Below are 15,601 nucleotides of genomic sequence, written 5' to 3'. Positions count from 1 at the left end.
CTTCCCACTCTCAGGCCAGGGCCTGATGAATTACCATCTGAGACTGAGTCCTGAAATCAGGAAGTGGGGTGGCAGAAGGCCTAAGGTCTGGACAGGAATCTTAACTAAGTCAGAGCCCAGTGCCACAGAAATGATTGAGAAGTGTCAGGGCATGCTGAACCCAGGGAAGCACAGCCGGGCAGTGACCTGGGCTCCTCTTTCTCCCAGTGGCAGCCTTACAACTCAGGTCTGTTGACCTGCAGAGCCCCAGGAACAACAAGGCTCATCACACACAGGAGATGGGCCTCAGGAGGCTCATTGTACGCCGGGGCCAGCCCTTCATGCTCCAACTGCATTTCAACCGGCCCTTCCACTGGGGGACTGACCACATTACCTTCATGGCTGAGACTGGTGAGTTCACCCTCCCTGGGGCAAAGTTCACCTGTAGGGCCCCTACCTCTCCTTTCTGAGCTGCCCTTCCTCTCATCTCCTTGGATTCCCCAGGATGCTCTTAGCACCCCTGTTAATGTTGTTAAGAAACAATCAGGCCAATACAGAAAACTGAAGTTGTGATGATAATGACCAACCTTTATATATACTACAGGCACTATTCTAAACTCCAGACACATAAACTTATTTAATCCTTGTGATAAGACTTTCAGGTGGGGGTACTATTATGATCCCATTTCATGGAGAAAACACTGAGGCCCAGAGATCCTAAGTGGCTTACCCAACGACACCCAGTGGCAGTAAAACATTAAACCAAGAGGATTAGCAAGTGTTGGGAAAAGGTGAGGATCCTTCCAAGATGGCTGGAATCATGTCACATAGATTTTGAACCTCATCTTGGAGCCATTCTTTTCTACACAGGACCAGCACCCATGGAGCTGCCAGGAACCCGAGCCACCTTCTCACTCAGCCAGGCCCAGCATGGGAATGTCTGGGGTGCGTCTGACTTCACCACCGATGCCAACTCACTCTCTGTCTCCCTTTCCACACCGTCCACTGCAGTCATTGGCTCCTACACTCTGAAGATAGAGATCTCTCAAGGCCAGGGTTACAGGGTGACTCACCCCCTGGGGACTTTCATCCTGCTTTTTAACCCTTGGAGCGCAGGTACAGCTTGCTCACAGGTGGTAATGCTAACTTGATCCATTGGGAATATTTTGTAAGATTCTACTTAGAAAGCCCTGAAGAAAACATATTGCAGATCTATGCAATACATTACCTTGTGCTCACTAAAAATCATCTTTACAAGGAATTTTTAGTGGCATGACGAAAATGTTCATGGTGGGATTTTCTTTTTTAATCTTATACCTCCTCAGGAAAACATAGCACTATTGAGGGTCTATTAAATCCCATGGAGAACTTCCATCTTAGGTCACAGCATTAAGAGCTCCACATTTTGGTCCCATAAACTCTCCTTTGAAATGACTTACATGGTGTGAGATTAAGTGAAATAGATTAGGAGATGGAACATAATATGATATGTAATGTGTTATATATATATATGCAGAGAGAGAGTGACCAGAATACACTAAAATGTGAGTGTCTCTCAGGAGTGGGAATCAGTGATTTCATTGTCTTCTTTCCATTATCTATATATTCCAAATCTCTACAACAAGCTGGTAGCTTTTACAATCAGGAAAAGATAATCATTATTTTTGAAAAGTATAGATTTTTTTAAATTTTATTTTTATTGTTTTTCTATTACAATTGTCCCACTTTTTCCCTCATTGCTACCCCCCACCCAACCCACCCCTTCTCCCACAGTCCATCCCAACCCCGTTGTCCATGTTCGTGAGTTATTTATATTAGTTCCTTTGCTAAACCCTTCCCCTGAAAGTATAGATTTTTATCTCTGGCCTCTAGAAAAACAGATAGTAGACTTTTAAGGGGTCCACTCTTGATTTCTATTTTCATCAACCTATTGCATCTCCTTTTTCTAGCAAGATACTTCCATTACTGTTTTCATTTTTACTATTCTGTTTGTTTGTTTTTTTGGTTTGGGGGTTTACCCCATCCACTCTTCTTAACTGCTCAGAAGACGACGTCTACCTGCCAAGTGAAATACTGCTGCAGGAGTATATCATGATGGACTATGGCTTTTTGTACAAGGGTCATGAGAGATTCATCACCTCCTGGCCCTGGAACTATGGGCAGGTAACACTATCTGGGAAGGTGGGCTCACAAACAACCATTAGCAAAAGTCAGGGTGTGTAGTGCTGGACCAATTTCCCATCCAGTAAGAATGGCAAGGAAGGAAAGGGAGATGCCTTTACTTATTAGTTTTTAATATTTTATTATGGAAAACTTAAAATGTAATCATAGTAGACCAGCTACAATAGTGAACTTCCATGAGTATGTCTCTCAGCTTCAACAGTGATCAATTTATGGTGAATCTTGTTTCATCTACACCAGGGATTTGCAAACTTTAGCTCATGGGCCAAATGTGGCCTCACTGTCTGTTTTCACATGGCCCACAAACTAAGAATGACTTTCACATTTTTAAATTGTTGAAAAATATTTAATAATATTTTGTGATGTGCAAATTATATAAAGTTCAAACTTCTGTGTTTATCAATACCATTTTAAAAAATCCTCACCCAAGGATACATTTATTGATTTTTTTTATAGAGGGAAGAAAGGACAGAGAGAGAAAAACATTAATGTGAGAGAGAAATATCAATTGGTTGCCTCCCATATGTGCCCCGACTGGGGACCAAACCCACAATCTAGGTATGTGCCCTAACTGGGAATTGAACCTGCAAACTTTTGGTGCATGGGACAATGCTCCAACCAACTGAGCCACCTGGGTAGGGCCATAAATACCATTTTATTGGAACACAGGTATGGCTCCTTTTGTGCTATAGTGGCAGAGTTGACTAGTTGAAACAGAGTCCCTCTAGCCTGCAAAGCCTAAAATATTTACTTTACAAAGAAAGTTTGCTGACTCCTAGTCTATACTCCTCCAGCTCTTCTGCCCCTCGCCCCCATCACTGGATTTTTTTGAAGCAAATTATAGATACCATATCTGTTAATCCAGTAATACTTCAGAATATAGCTCTAAAAGGTGATGACTCTTTCTGAAAAACTAACTCAGAATACATTATCAAAACTGAAAAAACGTGAACAGCAATTCTATAAAAACAACAAATACCCAGTCAGTGTACAGAGGCGGGGAGCTTTTCCATTCTCAACCACCAGCCATGGCTGGTGTAGTTTCTCTCTGTCCACACACACCAGGAGGGAGGAATTGGGGGAAGCAGGGAGACTTATTAAGACAGATCAGCATCTCTGGTCTCCAATTGTGACAATTTGTGTAATTTTTTGAAACTGAGACAAATACCAGTGCATTTGGCAGCCGGAAGGGTTGCGACAGGTGACAAGCACATGTTATAAATGAATGTCATGAGCCTCACTGGCTTCTCCTGTGATGACATCAGTGCTGAATCCTCCACCTTATTTTAAGGCTCTCCATACTCCTCTCATTCTCCTCACACCCCTTGCCTGATACTTATCTATCTGATCTGTCCCCACAAGTCCTCCAGAAATGAGAATCTCTAAGCCCCTGCCCTGGGTTTTCACCATGCTCAAAGACCTCACCCTCCACTCTTCCTGTCTGCCTCACCTTTCAAAGCCCATCAGCTCCAATAGTCTTCTCTGATCTCTTCGGTCAATGGGTATCTTTCGTCTTTCTGAATTCTCTTTGTATTTTCCATGGGAGCCACACAGGTCAGTTTTTCAGAATTCCCATTTTGATATATAAACTCTTTGAAGACAGAACTTTGTCTGATATTTAGCAACCCCCCCACTTCCCTAAAAGTCTGTAAAATACTTGAAGTTTCCACATTCTAGACATTTTCACTCTTCTCTCTTTTTTCTTCCTTGCAATCACTTGGAAGTTTGAAGAGGACATCATAGATATCTGCTTTGAGATCCTGAACAAGAGCCTGTACTTCTTAGAGAACCCATCCAAAGACTACTCCCAGCGGAATGACGTGGTGTACATCTGCAGGGTGGTGAGTGCCATGGTAAGGACACAAGCTTCCATGCCCCTGTCGGAGGGCAGTCTGAGCTTCCCTTTGCCACTGTGGAGACCCACCCATCTGTCCTTTGTAGATCAACAGCAATGATGACAACGGCGTGCTGCAGGGGAACTGGGGAGAGGACTACTCTCTGGGGGTCAGCCCACTCGAGTGGAATGGCAGCGTGGCCATCCTGCGGCAGTGGTCAGCCAGGGGCGGGCAGCCTGTGAAGTATGGACAGTGCTGGGTCTTTGCAGGTGTTATGTGCACCGGTGAGTGAGGGGACATAGAAATGCAGAATCAACTTATTTAACTTCCATGATAACCCTTTGAGGTCGGGCTCTGATATCTCCATTTTCACATGAGTTAACTGTGACTTGCCCACAGCTAAGGAGTGGTGGGCACTCAGTTCTTCACCAACATGCTCTATGGTCTTGAGGAATTCTGCACATTTGCCCAGGAAGGAGGTTGACCTGTTGCAATCACTCCACAGTGTCCTTGATGGATCTTGCTTTCTGCCACCTGCTCAGGCTTCTCAGTTCAAGGAGAGCCTGGAGTCAGGACAGTTTGGGAAGCTTGAGGTGCAAGCAGACGGTCTGGGAGCGCTGATCTCACCTGTAGCAGAGCTGGCAGCTCACAAATACTTTTCAGGGACATTCTTGAGGAGTTACCATTAGAAATTTGCTACTTTGCTAACTACCCTTAAGGAGCATTGATGTTTTATGCATTATCAGTTATTTACAATTTAGTGCAAAGTCATTGATCAGATTATCTGTAAAGATGAGGGAAGATGGAAAGCACGGAGGTGCCTGACTGTCTTCCCCAGTGCAAGACAGGAATACCTTTCAAAGGGCTGCATGTTACACCATGGTGCTCAATAAATGTTGGCTGAACTCATGGGTTGACTCTGAGTTAGAGAATGAGGAAGCACAGAGTGAAAAGAACAGAGACAGGGAACAAAGACAAAGTTCTAGACTTTTCTGAGAGGGGCAGCATAGTTTGGCCATTATCTATAGGTGCTACTGACAGAGGAGAGGTTTAAAACTGAGTGCTCAAATCAAATGACCTCAGTTACTCATCTGTTTTCAGTGGAAATGCTCAGGACAGTGCCAGCATTTAGTAGAGTCAAATTTACCCCTGGGGTGTCTAGGTATGTATTATGGAGGAGGGCTCAGACTGTTAGATCCTGGGGTAAGAAGGAGAAGTCTAGGTCTGTGTCCCTGCTCTACCTCTGAGCCTGTTCCCACTCCCAGGCCCTAGAGTCCTGGGGCCATTGAGCAAGGGCAGAGCTGCTTCTGTCAAGCTGCTTCTGGCCACTTGCAGCCCTGGTCTAACTCTCATCCTTGGCAAGGGTTTGTGAAAAGTCCAGGAACTGTGCTGGGAGTGGGCAGGTGATTGTAGACAGGTGGCGCTCTTTGGGGCTCTTGAATGAATAGAAACCAACAAATTGGTCATTCTCAATAGTCCTTTTACTTTTCAAAGCACTGTAGTCCTCCCAGCAGCTGCAGTAGGCACTATCTGCTCCTCCCAAACAGGAGAGGGGTGGGATAGCCTCTCCCTAAACTCCTTGCCTTGGTCACAGCTGGCTCTTGGCTTGAATCTGACCCTGGGCAGAGGCATATGTGTGTGTGCTTGTGTGTGTGTGTGTGTGTGTGTGTGTGTGTGTGTGTGTGTGTGTGTGTGTGTGTGTTGATATCGCTGTGGCATAATGTCTGCTTTGTGTGAGTAGATCTATGAAATCTCACCTCAGCTTTAAAGAGCTTTTGCAGCACTATCTTGACAGCCACAAGAGGATGCTGTTGCCTTAACAAAGATGATTGCTGCCTCATTGTACTTGCACATTCCCTTTGTAAGTCTGTCTTGCTCCTCTATCCATTCTCAGATTTGTTTCTTACCTCCACCAAACCCTCACCTTTCAGTACAATTACAGAACCAGAACTGCAGAACTGAAAGTCATCTGGTGCAACTCCTCTTTTTGTTACTTACGAGGAGCCTGAAACCTAGACAAGTTAAGCCACTTACCTAAGGTCATACAGCTTCTTTTCTGAAACTGGCCACAGCATAGGCCTACATTCTTCCTTTTTTTTTTTTTTTTTTTCGAATTATAAAATGTTTTAGTTCCTCTGCTTTTTACTTGGAAAGCTGATGAATGGGAAAACCCTTATATGATAAACTGAGTTGTTAAGTGTTGCTTTAAGTGAATCCCAAATGATTTCCACCCCCTGATGGATAGAGACTATTGATAGGGCAGGTAGGCAGCAGGGTTTAGCACCTGGGTGTGACGTTCTGAGGATGAAGGATATAGATCAGCAAGAATCTTGGCCCTCTTTTCTCCTCCAGCAAGAAAGTTAGAAAGTATGCCTGGGATAGCAGTGATTCAGCTTGAAATGAACTCAGTGATTCTCCATGTTTTTCTTCTCTTCAGTAATGAGATGTTTAGGTGTTCCAACCCGTGTTGTTTCCAATTTCCGTTCTGCACACAACGTGGATGGGAACCTGACCATAGATACCTACTATGACCAAAATGCAGAAATATTGTCAACTTGGAAACGAGACAAAATATGGTAAGGGGCACTGTCTTGAACAGATCTCTGCTCTCTCCCAACTAGGGTAGGAAAACTTTGACCTAGTTCTCTCTTGCTGTGAGGCAATACTGCCCTATATGTTGTTGATGATGTTCAGAGAATAAGTTCCCAACCCAGGAGACTGTTCTGGCTAATTAGATAACCACATCAAACTCATTTCAGAGCTATAAGAATGTGGGATAACATTCTGAAGCTGGCAAGCAAATGAATAGATTGTACCCCTGAATACTGACCTCAAAACCTGCATCCATCTTACTCTGCCTGTTTCGGGTCTTCCTGCTTGCACCATTCTCTGTTTCCCTGTCAGGGCAAAGCCCAAGAGATATACCTCTGCATACTTCCTTCAGTCGCTCTTGATTTCTTTCTCTCCCTGTCTCACTCCCTCTCTGATTGTGTGTATTCATGAATACATGTGTGTGTGCATGAGTGTGTGTGTATCTCTGTGTGTCCCTTTATTTTTGTATCTCTAATCTCTTTCCCTGGTTCCTTTCTCCTCTGCTATACCCCAAATCTGATTTCCTTTTCCAGCCATTTTCCAGGTAAGAGAACTAGTTGCTGGCCCTCTCTGAGCTTCTAGAGAGCTGGAACTTCTAAGATTCAAAAAGCAGGGGTAGCTCTGACTGCTGTGGCTCAGCTGACTGGGCATCGTTCTGCAAAGCAAAAGGTCACCAGTTTGATTCCCAGTCAAGGCACATGACTGGGTTGCAGATTCAGTCCCCCTTCGGGGCATGTATAAGAGGCAACCGATAGATGTTTCTCTTCCCTCCCTTTCTCCCTCCTCTCCCCTCTCTCTACAAATAAATAAATAAAATCTTTAAAAAAACAAAGCAGAGGTGTATCTGAGAAGACTGTTTCACTTACATAGAATTCTGTCTGTGACTGCATAGCCTAAATCTAATCATGAGGAAACACTAGATAAGCTAAAAATGAGGGCCACTCTGATAAAACAAATCAACACTGTTCAAATTTCAATGTAATAAAACAAAGGCTGAGGAACTAGTCCAGAATAAGGAGACGAGGGATACTGGACAGCTATATGCAATCTGTGGTTCTGGACTAGACGAAAAAGGATGCTATGAAGGATAACTATTACTGGGTCAATGAACAAAATTAAAATATAGACAGCAAATTAGATTTTTTAAAGTATTGTATCAATATTAAATGTATGAGGTTGATACTGTGCAAATTATGTAAGGGTGATCCCTATTCTAAGGAAATATGCACTGAAGTAAAAAAGAAAAAAGAAAAAATATAATCTTCATATCCATACTGAAAGAAAGCCAATGATAAAGCAAATAGGGCAAAATGTTAGCCACCAATGAATTGGGTTATATTGGTGATTTTTGTATTATTTTTGTAACTTTACTATAAGCTTGAAATTACTTTCAAATAAAAAGTAAAAAGAAGAAGGAGGAGGAGGAGAAGAAGAAGGGGAGGAGGAGAAGGGGAGGAGAGGAGGAAGAAGGGATAATGACATCAAGCATTTAGTATAGTGTCTCATACCTGGCAAATTTGCTGAAAATGTGAGTCCTTGTCACCTTCCTCCTTTCTGTAGGAATTTCCATGTCTGGAACGAGTGCTGGATGATCCGGAAAGATCTCCCACCAGGATACAATGGGTGGCAGGTTCTGGATCCCACTCCCCAGGAAACCAGCAGCGGTGAGTGAGGAACACTGTGGAAGGGTCTGGGCTTCGTCGAAAGGCTGATCAGGGTTAAACCACCTGAGCAAGAGGCCAGAAAGAAGAGATATTTTTCCCACTTTATCCCCTTCCCAAAGTCAAAGCAGGGACAACTTTGGGTCAGGAGTTTGACTTTGACCTTGACAGTCTAGGTGACCTCTCCTCACCTTTAAAGTGGGGAGGATGATGCCAACTGCCACTTCACAGGGAGGCTGTGAGAATCGGCTGAACTAATGGGAACTGCAGAGCAGCATTAATGCCGCTGCCCCTCCCTGTCCCATCCCCCTACTTCCCACAGCCACAACCAACCGCCCTGGTCAGCGTGTCAGCAGCCACGCTAGCTGCCCACAACTCCTGTTTCCTGCACAGGGTTGTTCTGCTGTGGCCCTGCCTCCGTGAAGGCCATCAGGGAAGGGGAGGTCCACCTGCCCTATGACACCCCATTTGTGTATGCTGAGGTGAATGCCGATGAGGTCATTTGGCTCTTTGGGGATGGCCAGGTCCAGGAAATCCTGGCCCATAATACCAGTTCCATCGGGAATAAAATCAGCACCAAGATGGTAGGATCAGACCAGCGTCAGAACATCACCAGCTTCTACAAGTACCCAGAAGGTATCTGGAACCTGGGGGGTTTGGGGAGAGTGGTGGGTATAACCTCCTGTGTGTTGCCTCTCAGTGGGGATGGCTCCCACATTAAAATCATCACGACATAATAACTTCCTCATGGCGAACTCCCAGGGCTTTCCTGACCCCTGACCCTGTGGCCCCAGGGCAGGGTTGCTGGATTTAGCAAATAAAAATACAGGGTGTCAGCCTGGCTGGTGTGGCTCAGTGGATAGCATGCTGGCCTGTGAACCAAAAGGTTGCCAGTTCAATTCCCAGTCAGGGCATATGCCTGGGTTGTGGGCCAGGCCCCCAGTTGGGGGTGCATGAGAGGCAACCACACATTGATGTTTCTCTCCCTCTCTTTCTCTCTCCCTTCCCTTCTCTCTAAAAATAAATAAATAAAATCTAAAAACAAACAAAAAAAAAACAGGTGCCCAGTTAAATTTGAATTTCAGATAAATTCAGACAAATATATTATTAGTATAATATGTCCCAAATATTGCATGTGACAGTCTTCTACTAAAAATTATTTGTTGTTTATCTAAATTTTAAATTTAATTGACTGTCCTTGATTTTACCTGGCCCCTGTATCCTGGGATCACATCACAGACTCCTGTCATGGCGGTGGGGGTGGCAACAAGGGGAGAGGCAGATGCTCAAGGAGGGAAAAGGTTACTGGGCCTGTGGAAGGGAGTAGACGACCCCACGGAGAAGGCCAGTGTTGAGTCACGCTGCCTGAGTACTAATCAAGGGCTTGCTATGTTCTAGCTCTGTAAACCTAGACACATTCTTATCATCCCTGTGCCTCCACTTTCTCACCTGTTAAATGGGTTAACAGTATCTCAGATGGTTTTGTGAGGGTTTAATGAGGTAATACAGAGAAATGACTTGGAATAGTGGCTCTGGTGCTCAGTACATGTTCTAGAGAGGTCTACAGTTTGGGGTGAGTTGGGGTTAAGACTGAATGTTGAATAGCCCCTAGGGGCAAGAAATGAAACTCTATTTAAAAGGCTTGAGCATATATTTTAGAAGTGAGGATGAGAAGCCTCTGGCTTTGAGGATGATGATAGTGACAACAGTGGCAATATTGATGACAAAGAACAACTAATTTAACCCAAATTTTTGGCAACTCTATGAGGCAAGGAGATAGCCCCAGGTTATAGGTGACAACTGAGCTCTGAGAGATTAAAGGACTATGATAGAGGAAGGATTTAAATCCAGCACCAAGCAACACCAATCCCCATGTTCTCAGCCATGATGCTGCATTGCCTCCTGATGTAGCTATTCCTGTTAGGGATTCAGAAGGGGAGCTGGGAGTTGTCTGATGGCTTCTTTCCCATAGAAGGTCATTGGTCCCCTCAGCCCCTCCCACTGATGTCTTTCCTGTCTCTCCTTTCTGCCAGGATCCCCTGAGGAGCGATCTGTGTTCATGAAGGCATCCAGGAAAATGCTGGGTCCAAGAAGGGCGTCTTCACCCTTCCTGGATCTGCTGGGGTCTGGAGGCTTTCCAGATCAGCCAGCTCAGCTGCAGCTTCACCTGACCAGGACACCCGAGTGGGGCCAGGACCTGCTGCTGACGCTGCATGCCAGGAGGGTGCCAGACAGAGCCCATCGCCAGGGTCCCATCAGACTGGAGGTGCACTTCTGTGCACAGGCCCTGCTCCACAAGGGTGGCACCCGGGAACCCCTCTGGAGGCAAATAGTGCACTTGAACCTGGACTTTGGGAAGGGTGAGTATGAGGCAGGCCTGGAAAGTTATCCACAGGGAGGGAGGGGGACTTTGGGGCCATGAAGAAAGCTGTGCTGGACCAGCTAGATCACTCAGAGATCCCCACATCTCCCCAACAGACACACGCACACACAGAGTGAAGCTGCTATTGGCAGGAGGTTGAATGCCAAGTGTTGTACTTCTGATAACATCCCACCAGGCGAAACATAGCAGAAATTGCTGGGTGTAACAGGGGGTGGGGTAAGCCTTCTGTCTCTCTCTTACATGTGCACACCTCTCTAGACTAACACAGTTATGTCTCTCATACCCAAACTAATTTTTCCTCTCATACACACACATTTCCTCCTACCCCCTCTCTTTCTGAGACCCATTCCCCAGACTCAAGATGTCTTTTTTCTGTTCTTAGAGATACAGTGGCCACTCTTGATACCCTACAACAATTACAGAAACAAACTGACAGATGAAAAGCTGATACGCATGTCTGGCATTGCTAAGGCGGAGGGGATGGGAAGGTCCATACTGGTCCTAAAAGATATCTCCCTGGAGCCTCCCCACTTATCTATTGAGGTAAGGCATCTGGAAACCAGTGGTACTAAGGCCAGGGGCCCTCTGACTTATCCAACCCAGAGATTGGGGGTACAGCAGCAAGAGACACAGTCTCTGTCCTGACATCAAGTGGATGATTAAAGTACAATATGGTGTGATCTTCTGTGCTCTGTGCAAAGCACAGGAAGGCTTCCCAGAGGAGGTGACATTTTATAGAAGATTCAAATGGAATGCAGAGTATAGGAAGACACTATATAGAGATATGAGATAGAAATGAAGGTATTTTAGTTAAAGAAGTAGCTTTGCAGAGGCAGAGGCAAGAAAGGCAATGACTGGGAGATGGAGTCGAGGAGAGAGATTTGAGAGAGACCACAAGCCAAATTCAAAATGTGACTGCTGGTAAGGTGGCGGTGACAAAGAAGAGGGAAACAAATGAAAGGTGAGCCTCAGATTTCAAGTTCAGATGCTTGACTGGCTGGTGAGGTCATTGGATGAGGAAGGAATACAGGTGAAAGAAGGATAAAGGGAGGAGGGCAGGATGTTCCTCATCTCCTATTACCAGGGTTTCCTTCTCCTGAAGCTTCCTTTCCCCCACCTTCTGCTCCCACTCTAAAAGACTTCGCCTGAGCCCAGTCACAACCTGGCTTTGCACCCGGTGGCTTCACAACAGCACACCCCATCCCAACCCAGAATGAGAATTGAGTGCCTCCATGTTATACACCACCCAGCCACCTGCTGGTTTTCACCTGGACATGCTGTCAGGCCACATGATGTCAGGCATCCTTCACAGTGGGCAGAATCTCAAGCAGTCAGCCTGTTACCTGAAGTCTGGTTACAACGGGATCTGATGCAAACACATCAGATGCCAAGTAGGCTATTAATTGGTCCCCATTGGTAAGGGAACTGGGGATGATTTGCATGACTATGCTGGATTCCAAAGTTATTTTTGCCCATTCTACTTTGATGCCCTCATTAGAATACAATGGAAATGTTTCTTTTTAACACGGCATTCCTATTAGAATTGAGCTGGCACTTAGATTGAGATCTAATTGCCTTTCTGAAGTAGATGGTAGAAAGAGAAATATAGGTTTCCACCTGGCGCCTATTTCTGATTGATGGTGGTTTCCTTCTAAGACATGCCAGAATGTGTGTTAACCTTGCATACTCTTAGTTCATATTCTTTTCTCCCAACTGCAGTGTTTGAGCTCTAAATAAACAGAGGGATGGGGGAGTGAGGTTACTGGAGGGCAGAAATGAGGTCAGTTGCCCACAACGATATCCCTGCCTTCTCCCCACACAGGTCTTTGAGAGGGCTGAGGTGGGCAAAGCACTGAGGGTCCATATCACGCTCACCAACACCCGAACAGTGGCTCTGAGTGACTGCATGATGGTGCTGGAGGGAAGTGGCCTTATCCATGGACAGTTATCAAATGAGTAAGTGCCATTGCCATTCACCTGTCAAAGCATCCTTTGGGTTGATTTATTTTATTTTATATTTTTTAACTTTTTAAATTGTTTTTCCATTACAGTTGTCCCATTTCCCTCCCCACTGCTCTCCACTTCCCCGCTCACCTCCCCCCGCTCCCACAGTCAATCCCCACCCTGTTGTCCGTGTCCGTGGGTCATTTATACTAGTTCCTTGAGTAGACCCTTCCCCTTCTCCACCCCCCCCATTCTCCTGTCTTACACTGATTTCTGCTAGGGGGTTCCTTGGGGGTCATAGGACAGTCCTCAGTTTCCTGGATGGTGCCTCTGTGTACCCATTTTCCCACCCTTCTCAGGGGAGGGTTGGCTCTGTAGTGTGGGGAGGTGGGAAGTGCTTACCAGCCAAGGGGAAAAACTAGACCACCCACCTCATCAATTACTCTTCAAAGTTCTAACAAGCTCCTTTTTACTTTTAGCCTTGGAACTCTGGTGGCTGGACACACCATCCATATTCAACTGGAACTCTACCCCTTCAAAGCTGGACCCCGCCAGCTGCAAGTCCTCATCAGCAGCAACGAAGTCAAAGAGATCAAGGGTTACAAGGACATCTTTGTAGCTGCAGCCAGGGTTCTTGACCTTACTCCCCATCTCAGGCCCTCCCCCTCCCCTGGCCCAATTTACTGATGCGCTCCCAGTACCCCCTCAACGCCTCTGATGCCTTCCCTGACCTCTTGCGGTTGCTCCTTCCTCTGCCCTCCATGACCTCCCAGTCCCCTCCCTGCCCCACCTTACTTCTGAAGGTGTAGTTGCTCCTTCTCTCTCCTCTTCCCCACCTCCCTGGGGGTGAATGTAGCTCCATTAGAACCACTGTGCATCTTGGGAAGAGACAATAAAGATGTCTTTGATTGATTACTGGTGTTCTCTCTTCTGTGCTAACAAGCTACTTATTGCTACCAGCCGGTCCTCTTAGCTACCTGCCATATGGCTGGGCCCTCCCTGCCCTTATCTTCTCTCTCCTCCTTTAAAACCACAAAATAATAAGGCCAACATGATCTCTTTTGGAATCAAGGATCACAGTGTCTCCACTAAAATTGTTAGCCTGCAGGCAGAGGCTAGAGGGAGGTATGGGGAGGTCCGTGACTGCAGTTCTGTGGGGACTGGACAGAAGCTGCCCAGCAGGATTTCTGCTGCTGGCCTGAGAACATAGGGACAGTGGGGCGGGGTCCACTCAGGGCGGCCCAGGAATAACTGGGAAGCACTTGGTAGCTGGAGTGCAATAAAGCAAGTCGTAATCTGATGGTGGAGGGTCTTGCCTTCAATTCATGAAAAAAATGGAACATCTGTGAAGCTCAGTAAAACAAAGCACAATAAAATGAGGTATGCCTGTATGTGGAACCTAAAAAACCTGAACTCGTAGAAGCAGAGTGTGGAGGTTAGCAGGAGCTGGTGATGGGAGAAATGGGGAAATGTTGGGTAACAGATGTAAACTTCCAGTTAGAAGAATAAGTTCTGGAGATCTAATGTACAGCATTGGTATTGTGTATACAGTAGTTAATGATACTGTATTATACATGTACTTCAAAGTTACTAAGATACCAGATCTTAAGTGTTCTCACCACACACACACAAAAATTACATGATATGATGGGGTTGTAACTAATGGTGTTAATCGTATTGCTATGAGTGTATCAGATGAACATGTTGTATACCTATAATCGACATAATCTTCTGTGTCGATTATAACTCAATAAAAAATAAAGTGATCATTACAGATTGACATCTTTCCATCATGGGAAATTGAGGCCACCGAGAAATGCAGAGAAGAGGCACATTCTCCTGTGGATTCTTGGGCATGGCCACCTCCTCCACTCCTCGCTAGCTCATTGACTCTGTAGGTTCACTGGCTCCTTTCACCACCCTCCTCCCCTCCTCCTCCCTTCTGTTGTGGATTTATTTTGTGTTCACAGGCTGCTGTGAGCAGGAAGGTCAGGAGCCTGCACACCCATACTCCACCCTGTGTGCAGCTGCACCTGTCCCCATTAACTGCCATGGGCATGTCTGTGGGGTTCTGTCACTGCTGGGTTGCAGGTGGCTCCCTGCTCATGCACAGAAGACCTGGAATCTGGGCTGGTTCCTACAGAAATCTGAAATCTTGCTCCATTTACAGAGTGGTGGGTCCTCTTTTGTATAGTCACTGTCCCTCCTGCCTGGTAATGCAAAGCTCCTTGGCTGTGTCACTTGTGCCGCTGTGGGCAGGCTTTCTAGTGGGCCTCCCAGGGGTATGGGGATATTAGCCATCTCTGCCTTCCCAGTTGACCTTTCAAATATTTCCTCTCTCCCCAACTAAACATTGGCTTTAAAAATGTATTCTTTTGTGTTTTCTTCTTTTCTTTTTTCCATGTAGGCAAGCCTGGCTGGCCTCATTTCCCAACCTCAATTGGAAGAGCTAGGCAATCTCAAAGCTCCCTTCCAGCTCTGCCATCCCAGGACCTAGGCTGCCAGGGTTCATGCCCGCTGTTACTGAGCACCCCGAGGTTAGGTTCTGAGCAGCCCTGCCTCATTGTCCTCACGCCCCACCTCCCCCATCTCATAACAAACCAATGGGGCCACCAGGCCAGGCAGTGGTGCCCACAGATAAACTCTGACAAAAGAAATTTTCAGGCTGTGGAGCAAGGAGGCACAAACCTGGCCAGCTCCCTCGTCAAATGATTGCTGGTCTTTCCATCCCCTCTGGTGTTCAAAGACCTTGTCCTCATGTCCTTTTGGCTAGTAGTTCTGGGGTCTCTGCTATTCAGTGTCATAGCGTGATACAAAGCAAAGAGCTCTTGAAAGGGTTCTGGTTCCCTCATCCTGCGACCCTGGATCCCTCAGTGGCAAAATGTTTACCACAATAATAGCAGTGCCAGCCCTCCCTTCCCTCAGAGGGTTGCGGTGAGGATCAAATGAGAAAGTGTATTCTAAAGAGCTTTGTCAATTGTGAAGCACATTCATATACAGAAGTCCTCTGATCAGTTTATTTATTT

At 46.0% G+C, this 15,601-nt stretch overlaps 1 protein-coding gene and 1 non-coding gene across 2 annotated transcripts; one reads left to right on the top strand and one right to left on the bottom strand.

Annotated features, from left to right (window-relative positions):
• Nucleotides 1-213: 213 nt before the first annotated feature.
• Nucleotides 214-13,487, top strand: TGM7 (transglutaminase 7). Its single transcript, XM_090271973.1, has 12 exons — nt 214-390; nt 850-1,095; nt 2,024-2,142; nt 3,885-4,013; nt 4,102-4,279; nt 6,433-6,571; nt 8,148-8,251; nt 8,642-8,884; nt 10,282-10,608; nt 11,014-11,174; nt 12,454-12,587; nt 13,055-13,487. Exons 1-12 carry the CDS (start codon nt 279-281, stop codon nt 13,260-13,262), a joined length of 2,100 nt encoding a protein of 699 aa, XP_090128099.1. The 5' UTR covers nt 214-278; the 3' UTR covers nt 13,263-13,487.
• Nucleotides 1,289-1,416, bottom strand: LOC150016363 (small nucleolar RNA SNORA25). Its single transcript, XR_016510344.1, has one exon. It is a non-coding gene; the product is annotated as a small nucleolar RNA SNORA25 (small nucleolar RNA).
• Nucleotides 13,488-15,601: the final 2,114 nt, after the last annotated feature.

This window comes from Furipterus horrens, unplaced genomic scaffold (genome assembly GCF_987537825.1).
Source record: "Furipterus horrens unplaced genomic scaffold, mFurHor1.1.pri manual_scaffold_3, whole genome shotgun sequence".
Classification (NCBI taxonomy): Eukaryota; Metazoa; Chordata; class Mammalia; order Chiroptera; family Furipteridae; genus Furipterus; species Furipterus horrens.
Note: the sequence above shows the minus strand (reverse complement) of the source record. Positions and strands in the feature narration are given on the sequence as shown.